This window comes from Phycodurus eques, chromosome 13 (assembly GCF_024500275.1).
Source record: "Phycodurus eques isolate BA_2022a chromosome 13, UOR_Pequ_1.1, whole genome shotgun sequence".
In the NCBI taxonomy this organism is placed as follows: domain Eukaryota; kingdom Metazoa; phylum Chordata; class Actinopteri; order Syngnathiformes; family Syngnathidae; genus Phycodurus; species Phycodurus eques.
Window position 1 is genome coordinate 22,957,486 of NC_084537.1, and position 19,114 is coordinate 22,976,599.

Genomic DNA, 19,114 nt, shown 5'->3' on the forward strand with positions numbered 1-19,114 from the left:
GATCGATCCTGCCGCGCTTGCTTTGCGCAGTGCGCGAGAAGAGGTGAGACATGGAGGACAGTACGTTGGCCGCTTTACCATGACAACTGCTCAAGCCTGCTCACAATGGCCTGAGCATCTGACAGTTCCCCGCCGAGAAGAACATCGCCAAAACGAAAACGTGTAATTTGTAGTTTGGATTTCCAAAAACATTTTTTGACACAGCTGGTAATTGACAGTAATAATTCATCTTTCCTTTCTTTGCTTAAGTACATTTCAGAGTCTGTACCTTTTTCTTTGTTTTTTTTACTTTAACTTAGTTGCAGGTGTTCAAGCAATACTACTACTTCATACAAGTATATGTATTTGCATTACAGTGTGTGCGTAGCTCGTATATTTCAATCCTGATAGCCCACTTTTTAAACCAAATTGAGGATTGTAAAGTCACACAAACAAAACGTAGAAATCTGATCACGCAGGTCAAAAAAAAAAACAGGAAGGAAAGAACTTGGCTGGCGCAATTAGTTGCTCTGACATCGACTTATAGGACTGGCTGTAGTTTGTAGACGCTCGAGTGTGTGCGCGTGTTTTAACCTTATTTTTTATACCTTTCTACGTCACTTCGGCGATTGGTGGAACTGGAGGTGTATCAAATAGCGCGTTTATCCGGCGATTCCGTGCCCTTTTCTCACCACTTCTTCATTCTTTTAGCAGCTTTTCGGACAGCCGCCGAACGTCACGGGGCGCTCGCTAGCTTGCATTTTGGCGTTACCGTCGAAGCTTTCCGTCGCGTTCCGCCTCTCTTCACACATGCCAAGCTATGTTCCCCAGATAGCTTGGCTTTTGTTGTTATATTCTCACACTTTTAGAGGGTGTTGTTACTAGTCGAAGGTGGAATTATGGCCGCCGCGCCGCCACCGTCGTCGCTCCAGCTGCGAGCGACGGATGTGATCCGGAAAGAGCACCTGGACGACGGGGGTTTCGGAGAGGTGTACCTGTGCTATCACGTCCACCTCGGGCCTGTGGTGATGAAGACCATGTATACGGGCCTTCTTCGCAATGAGTAAGTTTGCATGTCTCCACTGGAGATTCACAGTTTGCACTCTGGAATTTGGGTCACGTGCAATCCCGGAAGCCGCAGGGAGATCAAATTGTTTTGCTGTTGTTGGAAATAAAAAAAATAAAAAATTTTTTAAAAAAACCCGCCACCGAGGTGTTTATGGTTTTGCTAATCGTTGTGAATTCATGCAAGGCAGAATGTGATACGACTTCCGCGTTGTTGTCTCGACTTCCCCATTGCAGTCCCAAACGAAACTAAAACAACTTTTTGTGACCTTCTTTCACCTCACTTCAAAATGGAACTTGTGTGCTTGGTTGTCTTGGCAACCAAACGAGCACGTACCATTGTGCCATCATGAAACTCTTCTCGCTTCTCTTCACATTTATCCAGGGAGAGCAAGCGGTCTCTGCTGGAGGAAGGTAGCATTATGGCGAGCCTGAACCACAAGCGGGTGGTCAGGTTGCTGGGCGTCATCATGGAGGATCGAGGCTGCTCTTTGGTCATGGAGTTGATGCCCAGGGGCAACCTGCTGGCAATGCTGGAGAAGGTTAGCAGTGCACCCCCTCCTAGTTTACAGTGTATGCATGATGAATTCTAATATACGCTTTCCTGCTATTTAGGTCACTGTGCCTGTATCAATCAAGGGGAGAATTATCTTGGAGATCTTGGAAGGGATGGTCTACCTCACCGAGAGGAAAGTCATACACAAGGACATCAAACCAGAGAACATTCTAATTGACAAAGATTTTCACATCAAGGTACAATGTTCCCCCGCTCTGTTGTGGTTACAACACATGTCTTCGTGGAACGCATCTACTTTGTGTCAGTATTGCGGAAATCTGTGGTTCATAGTGATTTTTTTTTTTGACAGTATAACTTTTTACTGTAATGCCCTCCTCGCATGTGGGAAAGGAGAGCCACGGTCAGGAATTCACTTTTCGGCTGTTTATTCAATACCGGGAGAAGAATAAAATGCAAACATTATGAGCACACTCACGCAGGACCTGCTGCCGGCCACAGCTCTCGCTCAGACACTCGCACGCGGAATCGTCGACGCCACCGGGCCCCGCCTCTAAAACACGCGCGCATATACACAGACGCTACAATATGTGCAGTATTTTCTATACGTTTTATGTTTGCCTTGACTTGGTGTGTTCAAATACATTTACAAGGTTATATTGTCTCTATATCGCCGATTTTCACCTTTAGCAGGTGGGGATGCACTGCATCCCCCGCGATAACCACTTTCCCCGCGTTGTCCAGATCGCCGACCTCGGCCTTGCCACCTGCAAGACGTGGAGTAAACTCACCAAGGAGGAGTCGCAGAAGAAGAGTCGCATGGGCCTGTCAGCCAGGATGAGGGCGGCGGGCACTCTGAGCTACATGGCGCCCGAGCACCTGCAGAGCGTCAATGCCGTCTCCACAGAGAAGTCCGACGTCTACAGCTTCGCAATCGTGGTCTGGGTCATCGTCACTGGCGAAGAGCCCTATGCAAGTAAGTCGGCGTCAGTTGACAGTACCCCTAAGGTCCTACGAGCTGACGTAGCAGTCAAGTGGACGACGTGCTCGGAAATGCAGCGGTCCGTGCGTCGATCAAACGGCTGTTGTGAATTTTGCCGTCGAGCTCCTTGTTAGAAATTAGCAAGTTGTACAAAAAGCACTGGAACACTGAACAGTTGGATATGCATTCAAAGGTTTAGAGCTGGTCAAATTAAGTTCACCTGCAAAAGGTTAAAGTGCATTTTAGGTTCACCCTGAAATTTCACCCGAATGTTGAATCTTAAACATTAGCAACAGAAATCTTAATAAAGTTGATAAGAGAGAGTGTTTTGTTTTTAGGCTTCAATATTAATAGTGATTACTTGTATTATAGTTAGGATGATTAAAATGTCAAAATAATAAAAGGATTTATGATGGCGACAGTTTGACACTGGTACAGATTACTGTTCTATTTCCATTATTTCTCAAGGAATAAGTTGTTTCACAATCCAAACTAATCAGCGGTAAACCACTATCCCGTGATGGATTGTGTTCTACTGTGCCAAGTTAGACAAGTACAAGTACGCATGTGTCCAGATGCCAGGAATGAAGATCAAATCAGCCAGTGCGTCTGCAATGGCAACCGGCCAGCGATGGACCTCATCCCCGACAACACGCCAGAACAGATCACTCAGCTCATGGTGATGTGCTGGGCTCACAACCCACTGCAAAGACCAACATTTCGAGGTAGGGTTGACACCGCAAAACTAGTATAAAATGTACCCGTTTACAGATGCGCTAACGCACGACACCGCTGTCTTTCTCACTCGACTCCTTTCCTTGCAGAGGGCTACAACATATTTTGTCCCTTCTACGAGACAACGCTCACGCCACACGTGGAACATGATTTAGTTCATCTACAAGTGAATAAAATGCATCCGTTTTTTTTTTTTATGCACACAGCTTCACGACATTGAGTGTCTGATTTCATTATCTCAATGCAGAATCTGTACGAAGGCCCGGATCAGCTTGTTGACAAGATGAAGTCTTTATCAATGACTGATGAATGCATCTCAACAGGTAAGCGCCTGTGGTTTTCGGGAGGTAAATTAGGGACTGGCAGGAGAAAACCCAGTAGTTCAATTCAAAAAGTAAAACTCATAATATAGTAGAATCAATATGTATACACACAGTGAAATATTTCATGATTTTATTTTCTATAAGGGTTAGTGTTAGGCCCAAATTCACATTTCAAAGAAAAGAAAATCATACATAAGTAACAAATCCAAGTCCAAATGCCCAGAAAGCTAAGATGCTGTGTTACTGTTCTTATCTTGTAGATTGTCCAGCTAATCTGGAGAGCACAGACGAAAGTGTCAATGGGCCGGTTGAAGCCAGTATTGAAGACTTCCATGGCATGCCATGTGGGACCAATGTAGACTCAGTGGCGGCAATCGGTGAGCCAGACCCAGAAGTCCCGTTGGAGGAGAAGCTGCAACCGGAGTTGGACTACCACAAACACGGCAGCTACAACTGTGACGGTCAGTCTGACCCCGTCAATAGCCAGCATCAGAAAAAGTCCCAAAATATCCTGCCTCGTCTTCCAAATAATACCCCGACCCAGCCGGAGCGCGACACACCTTTCTTGTCCTCCGTCCATTCCTGGACAAAAGCGGAACCTGTGCAGCCCAGCAGCCAGGTAGACGATTGGTATCATCCTGCCGCTCGCCTCCACGAGTCGCTGACCGCTTCCACGCCGAAGCCATCCTTCTTGCAAACATCTACCAGCATCAGTTCCCCGCCAAATTTCAATCAGCAACATCCAGATTCCCACTATTCCCGCCAGCAGTCCTGGCCTACTTCCTCAGTGTCTGAAAGTTCAGGGCATCTGTGCAATTTAAAGAAGGGTGGGGCGGCTCAGGATTCCGGTAAGTAGACAAGTAGTCCCCAGGTCGATCAGCGGTGATATACAGCAAATGATCATTTCTGATGAAACTAATGTAAAGTGTCCTGATCTTGAAGGCTCTCTCTACATCAGCAATGCCCGGGGGATCCAGATTGGTAACAACAACAGCCTCAGTATTCACAACTACGACTCCACTCAACCTTTTTCCCCTCTTCCGGGTAACATGTGGACCAGCTCTCGGCTCAGAGAAGGAATTCAGAAATATGGTAAATTTCTCATTTGATTTAGTTTTAACTCCGGGTTTCGAAGTTTATTTCGGTTTAATGGAAGTCTGACTCATTCTAGACACTTAAGAGTAAGGCAAATGTTAAAGGCTTATGTTGTTTTTATTGCATATCAAGTGGTGGCTTAACCTGAATAATAGCCTTGATAGCTTCTATAAAGTCAAGACTATCGGTCAATTGATATACATAAAACATGGGATCAATGATGGATCCTTGTGGAACACCGCATTTGGAAGGGCCGTGAATGTGGTCATCAATCACTGTCAACTGCACATTTGAGTTGAGCAGTAGTAATACTAGCTTTCACTGTTCTCGTGTAGAGGACCGTGCTGTGACCGAAGAGCACCTTGATGTACTGAGGGAAAACATCGGCGCCAAATGGAAGTTTTATGCACGGCGTCTGGGTCTGAGCGACGTGGAAATAGACACCATTGAGCATGACTTCTTCCTAGACGGCCTGCCAGAGAAGGTGCACCAGATGCTGCAACACTGGAAAATGAAGGAAGGGAGTCTTGGCTGTACAATTGGGAAGCTTTGCTGCGCTCTCGAAGGCACCATAGACGTTGACGTGATTCAGAAAATATTGAACATCTGCGCTTCTACTTCCTGTATCTGATGAACTTCTCTCTCGTGTATCTTCCCCTTGATTTGCCAAAGTCTCTCATTATTACTATATTTCCAATCAGTTTCAATCATAACCTTGTATTCCACTTGTTTTAGGTTTCTCATACTTTAAACGTCAATGCGGTTGGTGTGGAGCCATGCAGAAAGTTGGTCGGGATTGTGTTTGGGTGCCAAATCATTCAAAATTTACATCTTGTATGGGAATATTTTAGCATTTTGAGAATTCATATCAGTGCTTGTGAGGAGAAAGTGCATGTCCGAACTGAAGTTTCTTATGCAAAGTGGGGTAGGTGCCCCTATTTTGTACGCTCCTCGGGCCTGCTTCAACCTCTTTTGGCCACAGTCGCTTCCCCCGGGGGGCGGGGGTGGGGTGGTAGGGGCTTCCCTTATGGCCTTTGGGTCTGCTACGGGCTCTCGCGCCTCCTGGTCTGTGGGCACGTCCGCCTGCCGCGCTCTGGGACGGGTACCGGGCGTTGGGTGGTGGGGAATCTTGATCAGCACTGTGCTGTGAGGCTGGGTGCGTTTGCCCCCTCTCTTTGTGATCGTCCCGAGCCTCTTGAATCGCTCACTTAGCACACACTCACACCATTCATTGTAACTCATTTTTCACTCGTCACTTCTGGGCACAGGTACTCAGGGGGGAGGTGGGTTTTTGCTAATCTCATGGTGAGGTTCCTGGGGCCGGACCCCTCTGGCTGCATGGCTTTGGGTGGTGGAGGCCCCCCTCTCATACCCGTGGTGCCCCTCCTGGCTGCCCCCGCCCCTTATTGGATGCCCCTACCCGTCCACATGGCGCGGGTCGCCGGTTCGCCCTCTGTCTGGGAGGCTGACTACTGAGGTCGGTTCTGATTAGCATTCACATAGCCACTCACACCACACTAGTTGCACTGCCAGGTCCAATGTGACATCGTAGTATTCATATAACCCTTTTTTTTTCCCATTTGTTTTTTTCAAACATTTTTGTCTGGTTTATTTTTCCCTCCATCCTCTCCTTTTTGTCTTTTCTGTCACTCCCCTTCAAAACCTCATTTTGTCCGAGTGAAAACTTTCAATAAATAGCCATCAGAATACAAAGAACCAAAGTGGCAGTATAAAAAAAACCTCCAGTGTTTCACAGAAAAACTGTTCCGGCATAAAAACAATACAGATTCTGCATGACCTGGCAGCGGAACAGGACAGGTTAAACAAATTAATAATGAAAAGGGAAACCGGTTGGTTTCGTGGGATCGGATTTTGTTCTCGTCATTCCAGTTTCTCAATAAACGAATCAATTTCCCTGCACACTGACTAATGACCCAGTCAATCTGCAAAACCAACGTTGCTACGATTGCACAGTGAACACTTCAAGAAAGAAGCCCTGCGTGACTTTCATCGATACTCCCACGGTTGATTTATAATACTCATTGATTAACCCACAGCAACAAATTACAGATTACATTTATCTACATTTGTGTTGTATTATACAAGTGGACAACGTCAACAGTGTTATAATGTGCTTCTGCCTTTTGAATGGCATGCATTTACATGCTGATATCGATGAAACTCATACCGGGAAATGACTTAATAACCAAGTTCTTAAGGCAGTTCTTAACTAGCAAATGCTCAACTGGGTTGTTTCCATAAGAATGGCAACTTAAGCATGCGCTTGAAAATTGCTGTAGGGCACACAAATGGATGTTTGTGCATTTGCACCATACGTAGGAAAAACAATAGGAAGTCAACACGGGGTTGAAAAAGAGGCCTTCGACAGCATTTGGAGTGAAATTATACACTGAGTGTAATCAGTAATCACGGTGGTGTTTTAAAGACCTTAAAGACTCTTATAAAAACAAAAACTCTTTTTTGAGAAGAACAATCCGTTGGCAGTTTAATCCTGCTTATTCAAGCATTTTTGGGGTTAAAAAAACAATCCCAATGCAATTCTACTGGGGGTCAGTTGTACACAGATTTTTGCTTTTCGCGGGGTGGCCCGATCCCTAACCGCTGCAAATAGCGGCTGTCCACCGTATTGCCTAACTGGCAAAGAGACCTTTCTTCGACAGATCATATTTTTCATCTCTAAGGTTAATATTTTACCAGCATTTAGTAAACTCCACTAAACCACTTTTTCATCCGTGTGTATTTGACCTTTACCTTGATAATTATGATCTGGATGCCGCTCACGTGCGCCTGGCCGGATGCGTGCCGCTCCGTCGTTTTGTGCGACGCGCGCACCGTGGCGAGGATGTCCGCGTAAGACGCCAGGATTGATGCAGCACGGGAGGACGTAGCAGAAGAAGAAGAGCGCCACGGTGTAGGAGCGGGCCGTCCGGAGACGATTGGACAGGCGCCGGTCAATGCAGCAGGCGGTGCCGTAGGGCTCCGGCCAGTACGCTCCACGGTGGCCCAGCGGGCAGCATGCGAACGACAGCGCGTACAGCCAAGCGCAGGCGACGAGCAGACGGCCGTGAATGCCGTCGAACCAGTTTCCTGCGAACATGAATTCTGGTGCGATTAGTGTCTGGACTGTTTACAGCCTTAACGGTATTCAGTTTCTAACGGTGGGCTGGTTTCAAAGAAAGAACAATTGAAATACAGTTGTTATTGCATCAGCATTAGCGGTAACCTTTCATTGCTCAGTGACTCGCCGTAGTGTGTTTTTATGTCTCAAAACTATTTTTGGGTCACAATGGCTGTCTGTTGTCATACTAAAGCGGCTCCAGCTACCGGAGACAAATTCCCTGTGTGTTTGTGACGTACTTGGCAAATAACTGATTCCCGTTCTGACGAGCGAACGACTGGAACCCCACAGAACTCCTGGAAGTGGGACTGCTGCACTATTGCTTCTAACTCTGAGCCACTTCATTTGTTCGGCAACCGCAACATAAACGGCTCAGCTGAATTCACACACTGATGATGTAGCGTCAGCAACGTACGGTGGGCGTCCACGCAATATCACGCTTGACAATCCTGACGGGATGAACTGGGAGTCAAAGGAATCATCTGCTAAATCGCGCGATGCCGAGCGCAGTTGAACACTTCACTTCGACTAAATGGGAGCCTTCTGTGCCTCCGGCTGGGAAAAGACAATTTCTTGGGGGTCACACAGAGGTCTTCGTTGCAGCGCATTAACCAACATCACAAGCAGTATTCATCGAGCGCCCCCGGCGGACTCGGGGGGGGGGGGGGTCCTCAGAGAGAGGTTTCAAGTGCGGCTCCCGGTGGGGGGGGATTAGGGAGACGTCGACGATGGGCCGTTTAGGGACGCCGCTGTGAAACTTCTGGCGGGCGTGTCCGCTTTGAAGACTTACCGTAGAGTGGATAACGCACTTTGACAAAGCACACCACGCTGAGCAGGGTGAGAGTGCTCAGACTGCAGATGCCGAACAGCACGGCGCAGAAGGCGTAGCTGGAGCACACCGTCTTGCCGTACAGCCACCTGCGTGGGAGGTGCGAGGGGGTGGGAAGAGCTTCGTGTAAGAATATAAACAAACAGAAGGCTCAATGACGGAGGACGTGAGAGAGTGTGAAGAGCATCAGCATGGCGCTCAGTGTATCGCAGTGAAAACATTCATTCGAAAAGTCAAAACTGCCCTGAAGCCGGAGAGCAATCGATTGTTGAATTTGACTTACTATCTTCTAAAGTTATTGTGCCGGGATGGAAACGGCGCCTTCCTACGCTGCAATAAGTTCACTTTGTGGTTTATCATCCAACTTTGTCCTCTTCGCCATCATTGGTACCCTTCTGTGATGGCAACCCAAAAATCATACAAAAGCCTTCGAAAAAAAACTTCACACGTCGCACACACGGTGGTTCGACATCGGCGGTTTTGTTCAGAGGTGGTATTTGGACAGAAAATGTTGGTCTAAGTGTATGACTTCAGGTGCATTCGACTCAACGATCAGGCCAAATTTGAGCATTTTCTTCCCTTTTGATCAAGCCCGTTTGTCGGCTGTCTCCAAAAGATTATCACGAGCGATTATCCGGTTTGTCAAAAGGTGGCAGTCGTGGACCGATCGTTCAGTATTTACGATCACAAAGTCCTGCGTGTGCGGTCGTCACCGAGCTGGACCGATTGTGACACCAAACGGAACGATAGCCAATCAGGAAGCTCGTGCTGTTGACAGCCAAATCAGGGAGCAACTGCTTGCGTTGAGTCATTCAACATATTCAAAATTACAATTTGAAGAGTGCACAGCCGCAGCGTAAGACTGCATTTCCTTCTTTTTGTATTTTAACATCTCGGATCGCTCATTTTGAGTGACACGCATATTTAGAGTACAGAGTACCCAGAGAGGAACTGTGGTACTGCATGCGGAAGTCTGGAGTGGCAGAGAAGTATGTTAGAATAATACAGGACATGTACGAGGGCAGCAGAACAGCGGTGAGGTGTGCTGTAGGTGTGACAGACGAATTGAAGGTGGAGGTGGGAGCCCTTTCCTGTTTGCAGTGGTGATGGATAGGCTGACAGATGAGGTTAGACTGGAATCCCCGTGGACCGTGATGTTTGCAGATGACATTGTGATCTGCAGTGATAGCAGGGAGCAGGTGGAGGAACAGTTAGAAAGATGGAGGCACGCACTGGAAAGCAGAGGAATGAAGATTAGCCGAAGTAAGACAGAATATATGTGAATGAATGAGAGGGGTGGTGGGGGAAGAGTGAGGCTACGGGGAGAAGAGATAGCAAGGGTGGAAGACTTGAAATACTTGGGATCAACCGTCCAGAGCAATGGTGAGTGTGGTCAGGAAGTGAAGAAACGGGTGCAAGCAGGTTGGAACGGGTGGAGGAAGGTGTCAGGTGTGTTATGTGACAGAAGAGTCTCTGCTCGGATGAAGGGCAAAGTTTAGAAGACAGTGGTGAGGCCAGCCATGATGTACGGATTCGAGACAGTGGCACTGAAGAGACAACAGGAAGCAGAGCTGGAGGTGGCGGAAATGAAGATGTTGAGGTTCGCTCTCGGAGTGACCAGGTTGGATGAAATTAGAAATGCGCTCATCAGAGGGACGGCCAAGCTTCGATATTTTGGAGACAAAGTTAGAGAGAGCAGACTTCGATGGTTTGGACACGTCCGGAGGAGAAATAGTGAGTATGTTGGTAGAAGCATGATGAGGATGGAGCTGCCAGGCAAGAGAGCGAGAGGAAGACCAATGGATGTCAATTGATGGATGTCGTGAGGGAAGACATGAGGGCAGTTGGTGTTCGAGAGGAGGATGCAGGAGATGGAAGAGGATGACGCGCTGTGGCGACCCCTCAAGGGACAAGTTGAAAGGAGAACCATGCACGTGCGCACACACATGCGCACATTTTGCAATAAGTAAAGGAACCTCATCAGTTCAGCTTCATTTGATACATCTCTGTGCCGAGTTCATATTTAAGTGATAGAAAGCATAGTTCTCCAAAATATCAATAACTAATCAGCCACATCTGGAACAAGCTTTGAGTTTGCATCAATCTGCTGAACAACATTGTTGCCACCTGCTTTGGCCCACTTACAAAATGCATCCTTTCAAGAAAAGCTGATGAAAGTTTCAAATGTTGACAAAATACATAAAGCTTTTCCTCCTCACTTTGAGCGAGGCCTTCCATTCATTCGGAGCCCCGACAGCCAAAAAGGCAACAAGCAGACCGAAAAGAACATTCTTTAGCCAATTCAATTGATCAATAAAACATTTAACAGAAAATTTGCTCAGTAAAAATGTCTTTTAACCTATGAGAATAATTTGATAGAGCAGAGTGTAGTAATCATAATTTATGATTTTCTTTTAATTCAATTCAATTGATCAATAAAACATTTAACAGAAAATTTGCTCAGTAAAAATGTCTTTTAACCTATGAGAATAATTTGATAGAGCAGAGAGTAGTAATCATAATTTATGATTTTCTTTTAATTCAAACATTTTATTACACCGATTAACCATTATAATAAATACAGTGAAATTGGGATTCCCTCAGTCATAATAACAAAGTATACCGGTCATCAACATGATGGGAAGAAATATATGAATGAAAGAACATTTTATTTGACTGGTCTAACATTCTTAAAAACGGTGATTAAAAATTTGACTAAGGTAAAAAAATTAAAAAATCAATCAATCATTGACACGCCTTGTAAAGATTTGTCAGCAGATCGCAGAGCCCAAGACGCGATTTGAAGCGATTGTTATCACGTCCCACCCTTGAGCACGCCGTCAATCATTCACATGCACCTCATTTCAATCCCAGCATGCACCTGAGAGTAAACGAGCGCTCACTTACAACATCCCGACGAATGCTTGCTGGACATGGCGGGAGGAACACCTGCGCGCGTATCATTGGCTCTTCATGCCGCGTGGCTCCTGTGTGGCGCCGCACTGTGCATGGTGATGAAATACAAAGAAAAAGCTGCTTTCATTCAGCTTCTACTTATTACATCATTTCGATACATTTCTTGTTTTTATTATTTATTATTTCTGAATATTTGTTCTAAATACAGTACATCTTATTTTCCAATATTTCTTTTTCTTTCACATATTGTTTTTTCAAACATATTTTTCTAAATAGGTTTCATTGTTTATATGTTATTTTCTGTATGTCTTCAGCCTAGAGAAATATTACAAGGTAAGCGACAGCAGAGGACCGCTGCAGTCGAGCGCACAGTGAGTTTTATTACTCACTAATGTGACATTTAATTTGATTGCAGACTTTGACGTCGATGGCGGACGAGATCTCGACATTTTCGAAATCAATGAAGGTATGTGCAGGGAGGAAAAAATTTCATAAATTCCCCACAATCCTCAATTTTTGAAGCAATGTTTAAGCGTTTCATTGTTTTACTTTGGCCCCACAGAAGCAGGGTTAAATCTGGTAGAAGGCGACATTGTGCTCGGCGAGGTTTGTTTTCCTCACTGAATATTCTTATTCTTAATATCGTGTAATATTACGTTTTGCTGTCACGTGCGTCTTATTTTCAATCAACAGAAACAAAGTAGGAACTCCATCATCGGCGAAGAGTACAGATGGCCCACAACCATCCCATACTACATGGAGGACGACCTCGGTGAATGTTTATTATTATTGTGTTTGTACGAGGTCGTTCGCACTGTACCACACTGACAGCCGTTGCTAATATTTTGACGCTCTCGTGGAGACGGTAAGGTGAACAAAATACGTACTGTGGAACGGCCTAAAAAGTTGTACAATTCAACACAGATCTTTTTGGAAAAATACACATCAGAAGTCAAAGAAAATGTCATCCTGAGTGAAGTAAATAAGGAAATGCACTTTAGGAATTAAGTCCACTAGGCTGTTTTGCTTTTTCTTTGGCTTTTGTTTGTGTGTGTGCGTGTACTTGAAACCACCACATAATGACACTTGGAAATAATCCAGTATGTTGGGAAACCATTGCAATCGGCGTCTATCATTACAAACAGTCATTAAATCATTATAATTACAAACAATTTCTTGTGCAGACATCAATGCAAAAGGTGTGATCCTGAAGGCCTTTGAGCAGTACCGTCTTAAGACCTGCATCGACTTCAAGCCGTGGAGTGGAGAAGCAAACTACATCGCCATCTTTAAAGGCAGCGGGTGAGGCGCTGCCTTTCATTGTGGGGCACATGGCGTTTGTTTGCAGATTCGGCGTGGAGGCGCTTACACTCGCTGCCCCCTGACCTAATATGTTCCGTGTAGAAAACCCAATAGTCTCCCCGTTACGTTCAACCCTTTCTTCTGTCCAGTTTGATTAATTTCATTTTTATGGTAACTAGTTTTGAATAGAGAAGTCAAGGAAAAATTCTGGCAAGCTTTGGCCGTCTGCATAAAATGACGTAGTGGTACACTACTCTCTTGCCCTTTGTAATCCTAATAATCAATGGGTTCCTGGGCTCACTTGAAGCTGCTTCTCCTCGGTGGGCAACCAGCGTGTCGGCAGGCAGCGTCTGTCCATCGGCAAAAACTGCGACCGCATCGCCACCATCGAACACGAGTTCTTGCACGCTTTGGGCTTCTGGCACGAGCAGTCCAGAGCAGACCGGGACGACTACGTGCAAATCATGTGGGACCGCATCTCAGCCGGTAACCACCAGCCTCATAATACTGTAGATCACATGAAATATGGGAATTCATGATTATTCAAATAATAATATGTGTATTGCATCCTATTGAGAGATATTTCTAATATTTTCGCTGCTTTTATTTAGTGGCTGATGATTCAGTACATTTCTATACCACCTCCAACTGCTGTTCATGTAGGATCATTTTAAGGACTCTAAAACTTAATGAAAACATTTCTACTTAAAATATTATTTATAAAAAAAAAAAAAAAGTAGAAGAAAAAAAACCCACATTATTATGCTCTGTGTACTCCAAGGTGTGTCCATCTTCTCGCCCACATTTAATTAGGATAGGCTCTAACTCACCCAGTTCCTGGGTGAAAACAAGACAAAAATATATTTTAAAATGCATAGTTATTTGTACATTATATGAATTAAATAAAATGTTTATCTTTGACTGAAATCCAAATTTGTTCAATGATATAAATATATTTTTTATAAATTAAACCTAACATTACATATTTTCAAATATATTAAAAAAATTAAATAAAAATATAATTATAATACTATAATACTTAGAAATATCTCTTACAATGATGCACTACAATTCTATACTACTGAGTCAAGTTTCATATTTTCAATGAGATTTATTTTTAATATTTAAGAGTTATTTTTTTTTACTCTATGCATTTAATTAAAAAATTCATAAATTACATACTAGTACCACATACTAGATTTAAGTACATATTTTCATTTATAGTCAAATGTAATAAAAAAAAAAACAGTACTGCTAACTATTGTTTATGTCCTCAGTATTATTGTCTCAAATATACATTTATTCAAATTGTTACTATTTAAAATGAAAAAGACATTTTTCAAATACATAGAATTTGAATACTTTTAATTTGACGCGAAAATAAATAAATACTAAACTTAGTAAATACAATAATCAACCTGAGCAGTTTTATGTCGGACATTGTTAGATTGTACTACAGGGAAACACCTATTGAGTGCTGTCGTTTCATTACTTTTAGTGCTTACGTGACACATGCTGTTGTGGTGGCGCGATAAGAAGCCATCAACGTGGCACAAGTGAACCTTCATTTGCCCATGAAATCATTAATACCCGCCAATAAAGTGCAGAGAACTTTGATTAATTGTCCTGTCGAGCTATAAAAATATAAATGACACGTGTGTACACAGTGAATATAAAAAGCCCTGTTCAAGTTTTCACGTATCATGTGACCTACAAACTGTACAAATCAATTGAAAATCAAACTAAAATCTTTTAAAGGGGGAAAACAAACTTACAAAAATCTGGTTGCATAAATAAGCACACCCTCAAACTTGGCTTTGAAATTATGGCCTAAAAGTTCCCCCTTGGTTTCATCAGACTACAACACATTTTCCCCACATGCATTTGGGAGAGTGCTTTTGTAAAATGTAGCCAGGATTGATTTTAAGTTTCTTTAATGGTCTTGGGCCGTCCTATCTCTCAAAATAGATTTTACCATATGAAACCTCACGAGCACTAAGGTCCTCTGGCCGTGGCCTTTTAGTCATCATCCCTCGTGTTAGGACACGCACTCACGGCGAAGTAGAGCTTCACGGTTTACGGCCTCCATCTGTGAAACGGCCTGCCGGAGAACCTCCGAACGTTTTTGTTTTTAAGAACAGGCTCAAGACCAAACTTTTTAATTTAGCTTTGGACGTTATCCTACCACATTATCTTAGTTGGTTGGTCTCAAATTCTATATCACAAAAACCTGGCATTCAAACAGCGGTGTATAGACTTTGTATCCACTGTTTGTAAGGTAACAGCCTTATTTTGTGCGGCACCAAGGCCGAGAGCACAACTTCAAGGTCCACAATGACACCACCTCCAGCTCGCTGGGCGTCCCCTACGACTACGGCTCCATGATGCACTACAGCAAGACTGCCTTCAGCAAGGGCTCCGAGCCCACCATCGTCACAAAGATCAACTCCTTCGCCGACGTCATCGGCCAGAGGATGGAGTTCAGCGACAGCGACCTGCTCAAGCTGTCCCGCCTCTACAACTGCAGTCAGAGCAATTGCTTTTATTGTCTTGTTGCCGTCATTAACGAGCGGATCAACACCGGCGTTACGAGATGATTTTACAGCTGTTCAAAGGTGACTTTGTCTTCCAGCTCGGGGCTCCACTTTTCTGGACTCGTGCGACTTTGAACGGGAGAACATCTGCGGGATGATTCAGGGCCCGGGGGACCAGGAGGACTGGCACAGGCTATCCGAGGCAGCAGGGGGACCCGACACAGATTACTCCAATATGGGAAAATGCACTGGTGAGGGCGACCCCTGGAAAAATCTATCTAGTAGGGCCGGAATTGTCTGATCACAAGCTTAAAATTTCACTAAATAAAAACTCACTAGAAACTTCATCAGGCACAATTAAATCCTACATTCATCTTTAGGTTCTGGCTATTTCATGCACTTCAAAACGAGCACGGCCAACATTGGCGACGCGGCCCGTCTGGAGAGTCGAATCCTGTACCCCAAGCGAGGCTACCAATGTCTGCAGTTCTTCTTCTATAACAGCGGCGGCCCAGAGGATTCGCTCAAGATCTTCGCGCGGGAGTACGACAATGCTAACCCTGCTGGGACGCTGCGCTTGATCACCACCATCGACGGTCAGTATCGCTCACCGTCTTACTTCTGTGCAAGCTTGGTCAGGGGTGCGGAACCTACGGCCTGTGGGCCAAGTATTGCTTGTAAAAGCATTCAATCAGGGCTGCAATGCAAGACTAAAACTAATTTGGGAGGTAAGACAGACAAAGAACTGCGACAATAAAGGGATTGAAAGAAACGTGAAAGTTAGCACTCCGCCCACGCTATGACAAAACCCCAAAGTGTTGCCCAAGACTAAGGGCTAAGGCAAGGCACTCGTATACTTTTAAAAACATTTTTTTTTATCTTGACCAATTTTTAAAATGTGACATACCCCACACACGATAGAAAAATTGCCATCTGTGTTTTTACAATTCTTATGAAATAGTGTGGTGTACACTCCAGATGACAAACACAGCACACCGCACACATGCCCAAATCCCTAGTTTCCCAATGAGTTAGGGCTCCATTAAGACAAAAGTAGTACTTTGCGGCCATCTTGTGGCATCTATAGGCAATAACAAACCCTTGTAGTGGGGGGCATCAATTACTTGCGGATTTTCACAATTCGCATCAGGACTCGGACCACATTGTACTCCGCTTTAGTGAACCTGGATTCGGGCCCGGCTTTTCTGAAAAACTGACTAATTGGCACCATGATGAACCAGCTCGCAACAATCGTGTTTTTGGTACGGGTGTCAAAATGGTGATTTATTTGGCCAAAGGCTAAAACAACAAGAACATCAGAGGAACCGCTTTAAAAAATGTAATCCGCAAATCCTCACAAACCCCCCCCACTCCCGATAGGAACAAGGTTCCCCACACCTGGGCAGTCTACATACTCTTCAGTAACTCAACTCGTGTGATGCAATAGGACCCCCTCAGGACCTGTGGCAGCTGCACCACGTCAGCCTGAACGTCACAAAGAAGTTCCGTGTGGTCTTCCAGGGCACCAAGGAAGGTGCGGGTCCATCTTCAGGTGGACTGTCTCTGGATGACATCAACATCTCGGAGACCGCGTGTCCCGAGTTCACGTGGCGCGTCAAGAACTTCAGCCACGTCATGGAGAACACCCGCTTGGACGCGGCCATCTACAGCCCGCCCTTCACCTCCAAGGAGGGCTACACCTTCCAGATGAAGCTCTATCCCAGCGGGAAGACCGACTCTCCCGGGCGAATGGCGGCCTACGTGAACCTGGTGGCCCGCGAGGGGGACGTCGGGCAGACATGGCCTTGCCGTTGGAAACAAATGACCATGATGCTCATGGACCAGCACCCACACATCCAGAAGCGCATGTCCAACCAGCGCAGCATCACCACCGATCCCAACAAGACGTCTTCAGGTTTGCATGTGAAGAAAAAAAAAACCGCTCTTCTCGCGAGTGACTCGTGTTTTAACGTTCACGACGCCCATCAGGCAGCAGCAAGCTCTTCTGGGACGACCCTCGAAAGGTGGGCGTCGAGGTGACGGACACGGACGGCTCCAAGTACTTCCGGGGGCCCGGCACCGGCACCTCAGCGTACCTCACCCACCTGAGAGCCAAGAGCAGGGACTTCATCAAGGGAGGGGACGCTATCTTTATGCTCAGCATGGAGGGTAAAAGCACTGCATGAATAAAATGTATTGTGTTGGGGGACCATTTTGGAGTGTGTCTGTAGGGAATTGTGTCCATTTGTTGACAAGAACATTTGGGAGAAACGGTGTCTAATGGGGGCAACAGGTATATATGTCTGCCTCACAGTTCCTAATGTTCGGAGTTTGAATCTGGGATCTAATGTGGAGTTTGCATGTCCTTCCCTTGTTAGAACAGGCCCGCAAGGTATTGACACTTTTGTCCATCTAGTGTGAGAGCATTGTTAACTCACATACAGTATTAGAAATACACGTGCTGTCAAACACGGTATCAGTCCTTATTCGTATTCCTGGAGCCAGTCACTAATGTTGTCATCACATCTATGATTCAACAATTTCAGCCTTTGGATTCACTTGAATCCGATTGAAGATCCCCTCTCGCTTGCTCTGCCTCTTTAGACGCGTCTCATCTGACTGCAAGCCAACCTTGGCCTACAATCGCAAGCCCTTCTCCTTCATCCTTGAACACTGCGCCCGCCACCGGCACCTCCAGCACCAGGTCGGCGCCGGATGAATGCGCGTACGTGCAGTGTCAGAATGACGGCGTGTGCGTGCAGGCGCAAGGGAAGCCTGTTTGCAGGTGAGGGCAAACTACATACACACACACACACACACATACTTTTTTTTTTTTTTTATGCTTTGGTCATTGTGCTCAGATGAAGCCAAAGGCCTTTAACTGGGTTATAATTTTAAGTAAATTTAATCAATTAGTCTTGAATGCACGCAAATTCACTTTGGCCGTTGCTGTTTACAATTTCTTATCGTGATTTGAAAATCAAATGTTGCAATTCTTTCAGTATGTGTACCTGTGATTTAGTTATGTTGTGATAATTCTAATACTAGTGATATGAATCGTACATATCGCAGAATCCCAAAGAAACATATTGCTTTTTATCTCGGTTGTATTAGATGTGCAGGTGCCCCCTAATGTTGTGGTTAGTCAATGTATACATCAGCTGCAACACAGCACATGCTCCATGTTTCACGATTCATGACAGGCTTGCTAGCAGATATAAATGTCAGCAAATTTAAACACAGTCATCCGCCTGTGGGTTGGGAATTGGGAAATACAATCTTGACGGCAGCAGATAATAAGATGGTGGTGCAGTTGAACTGTTATCATGTGATGTGATTGGGCACTAACCTTCTGGGTCATATCAGGTGTGCCGTGGGGGGCGACTGGTGGTTCTACGGCGACAACTGCCAGCACAGAGGCTCGACGTCGGAGAGCAGCACCGTCGCGCTGGCCTCCTCGTTGTCCGTGCTGGGAGTCATGCTGGTGGTGAGCGTGACCACCGCCGTTTGCCTGAAGAAGAAGTACAAGAAGCGTAGTTTTGAGAGTGGCCTGGTCATGGGGAACAGGGGCCAACTAGCATGAAATGTCACAGAATGATCAAAAGGACAAAGTGAAATAATTCACTTTTCAACATCACAGTGATATGATCATACCGTTTGTATCAGATTGCCCCTTGCTGGCCATACAATGTAAATTTTAT

General features: G+C 45.2%; 3 protein-coding genes across 3 annotated transcripts; 2 read left to right on the top strand and 1 right to left on the bottom strand.

Annotated features, from left to right (window-relative positions):
- The first annotated feature begins 506 nt into the window (after nucleotides 1-506).
- On the top strand, nucleotides 507-6,613 carry ripk1l (receptor (TNFRSF)-interacting serine-threonine kinase 1, like). Its single transcript, XM_061693187.1, has 10 exons — nucleotides 507-1,042; nucleotides 1,430-1,586; nucleotides 1,660-1,797; nucleotides 2,303-2,534; nucleotides 3,116-3,265; nucleotides 3,365-3,441; nucleotides 3,523-3,598; nucleotides 3,859-4,446; nucleotides 4,541-4,690; nucleotides 5,029-6,613. Exons 1-10 carry the CDS (start codon nucleotides 879-881, stop codon nucleotides 5,322-5,324), a joined length of 2,028 nt encoding a protein of 675 aa, XP_061549171.1. The 5' UTR covers nucleotides 507-878; the 3' UTR covers nucleotides 5,325-6,613.
- An 801-nt stretch (nucleotides 6,614-7,414) lies between these two features.
- On the bottom strand, nucleotides 7,415-9,043 carry LOC133411761 (opsin-5-like). Its single transcript, XM_061694439.1, is given in 4 exon segments — nucleotides 7,415-7,579; nucleotides 7,581-7,801; nucleotides 8,623-8,750; nucleotides 8,991-9,043. Coding segments are annotated over 4 exon segments (567 nt in total).
- A 2,551-nt stretch (nucleotides 9,044-11,594) lies between these two features.
- On the top strand, nucleotides 11,595-18,998 carry mep1bb (meprin A subunit beta b). Its single transcript, XM_061693188.1, has 14 exons — nucleotides 11,595-11,672; nucleotides 11,892-11,910; nucleotides 11,993-12,043; nucleotides 12,140-12,183; nucleotides 12,271-12,349; nucleotides 12,762-12,879; nucleotides 13,187-13,365; nucleotides 15,187-15,405; nucleotides 15,512-15,664; nucleotides 15,794-16,009; nucleotides 16,861-17,328; nucleotides 17,403-17,582; nucleotides 18,018-18,198; nucleotides 18,780-18,998. The coding sequence occupies exons 1-14, from the start codon at nucleotides 11,595-11,597 to the stop codon at nucleotides 18,994-18,996; spliced, it is 2,202 nt and encodes a 733-aa protein (XP_061549172.1). The 3' UTR covers nucleotides 18,997-18,998.
- Nucleotides 18,999-19,114: the final 116 nt, after the last annotated feature.

Bases quoted from the DNA above. Each gene is read 5' to 3' on its own strand.
- ripk1l (XM_061693187.1), top strand. From the start codon at position 879: ATGGCCGCCGCGCCGCCACCGTCGTCGCTCCAGCTGCGAGCGACGGAT. The intron at 3,442-3,522 runs GTGAATAAAATG...ATCTCAATGCAG, and splicing joins ATGATTTAGTTCATCTACAA to AATCTGTACGAAGGCCCGGA. The intron at 3,599-3,858 runs GTAAGCGCCTGT...CTTATCTTGTAG, and splicing joins TGATGAATGCATCTCAACAG to ATTGTCCAGCTAATCTGGAG.
- mep1bb (XM_061693188.1), top strand. From the start codon at position 11,595: ATGGCGGGAGGAACACCTGCGCGCGTATCATTGGCTCTTCATGCCGCG. The intron at 12,184-12,270 runs GTTTGTTTTCCT...TTCAATCAACAG, and splicing joins GCGACATTGTGCTCGGCGAG to AAACAAAGTAGGAACTCCAT. The intron at 17,329-17,402 runs GTTTGCATGTGA...GACGCCCATCAG, and splicing joins TCCCAACAAGACGTCTTCAG to GCAGCAGCAAGCTCTTCTGG.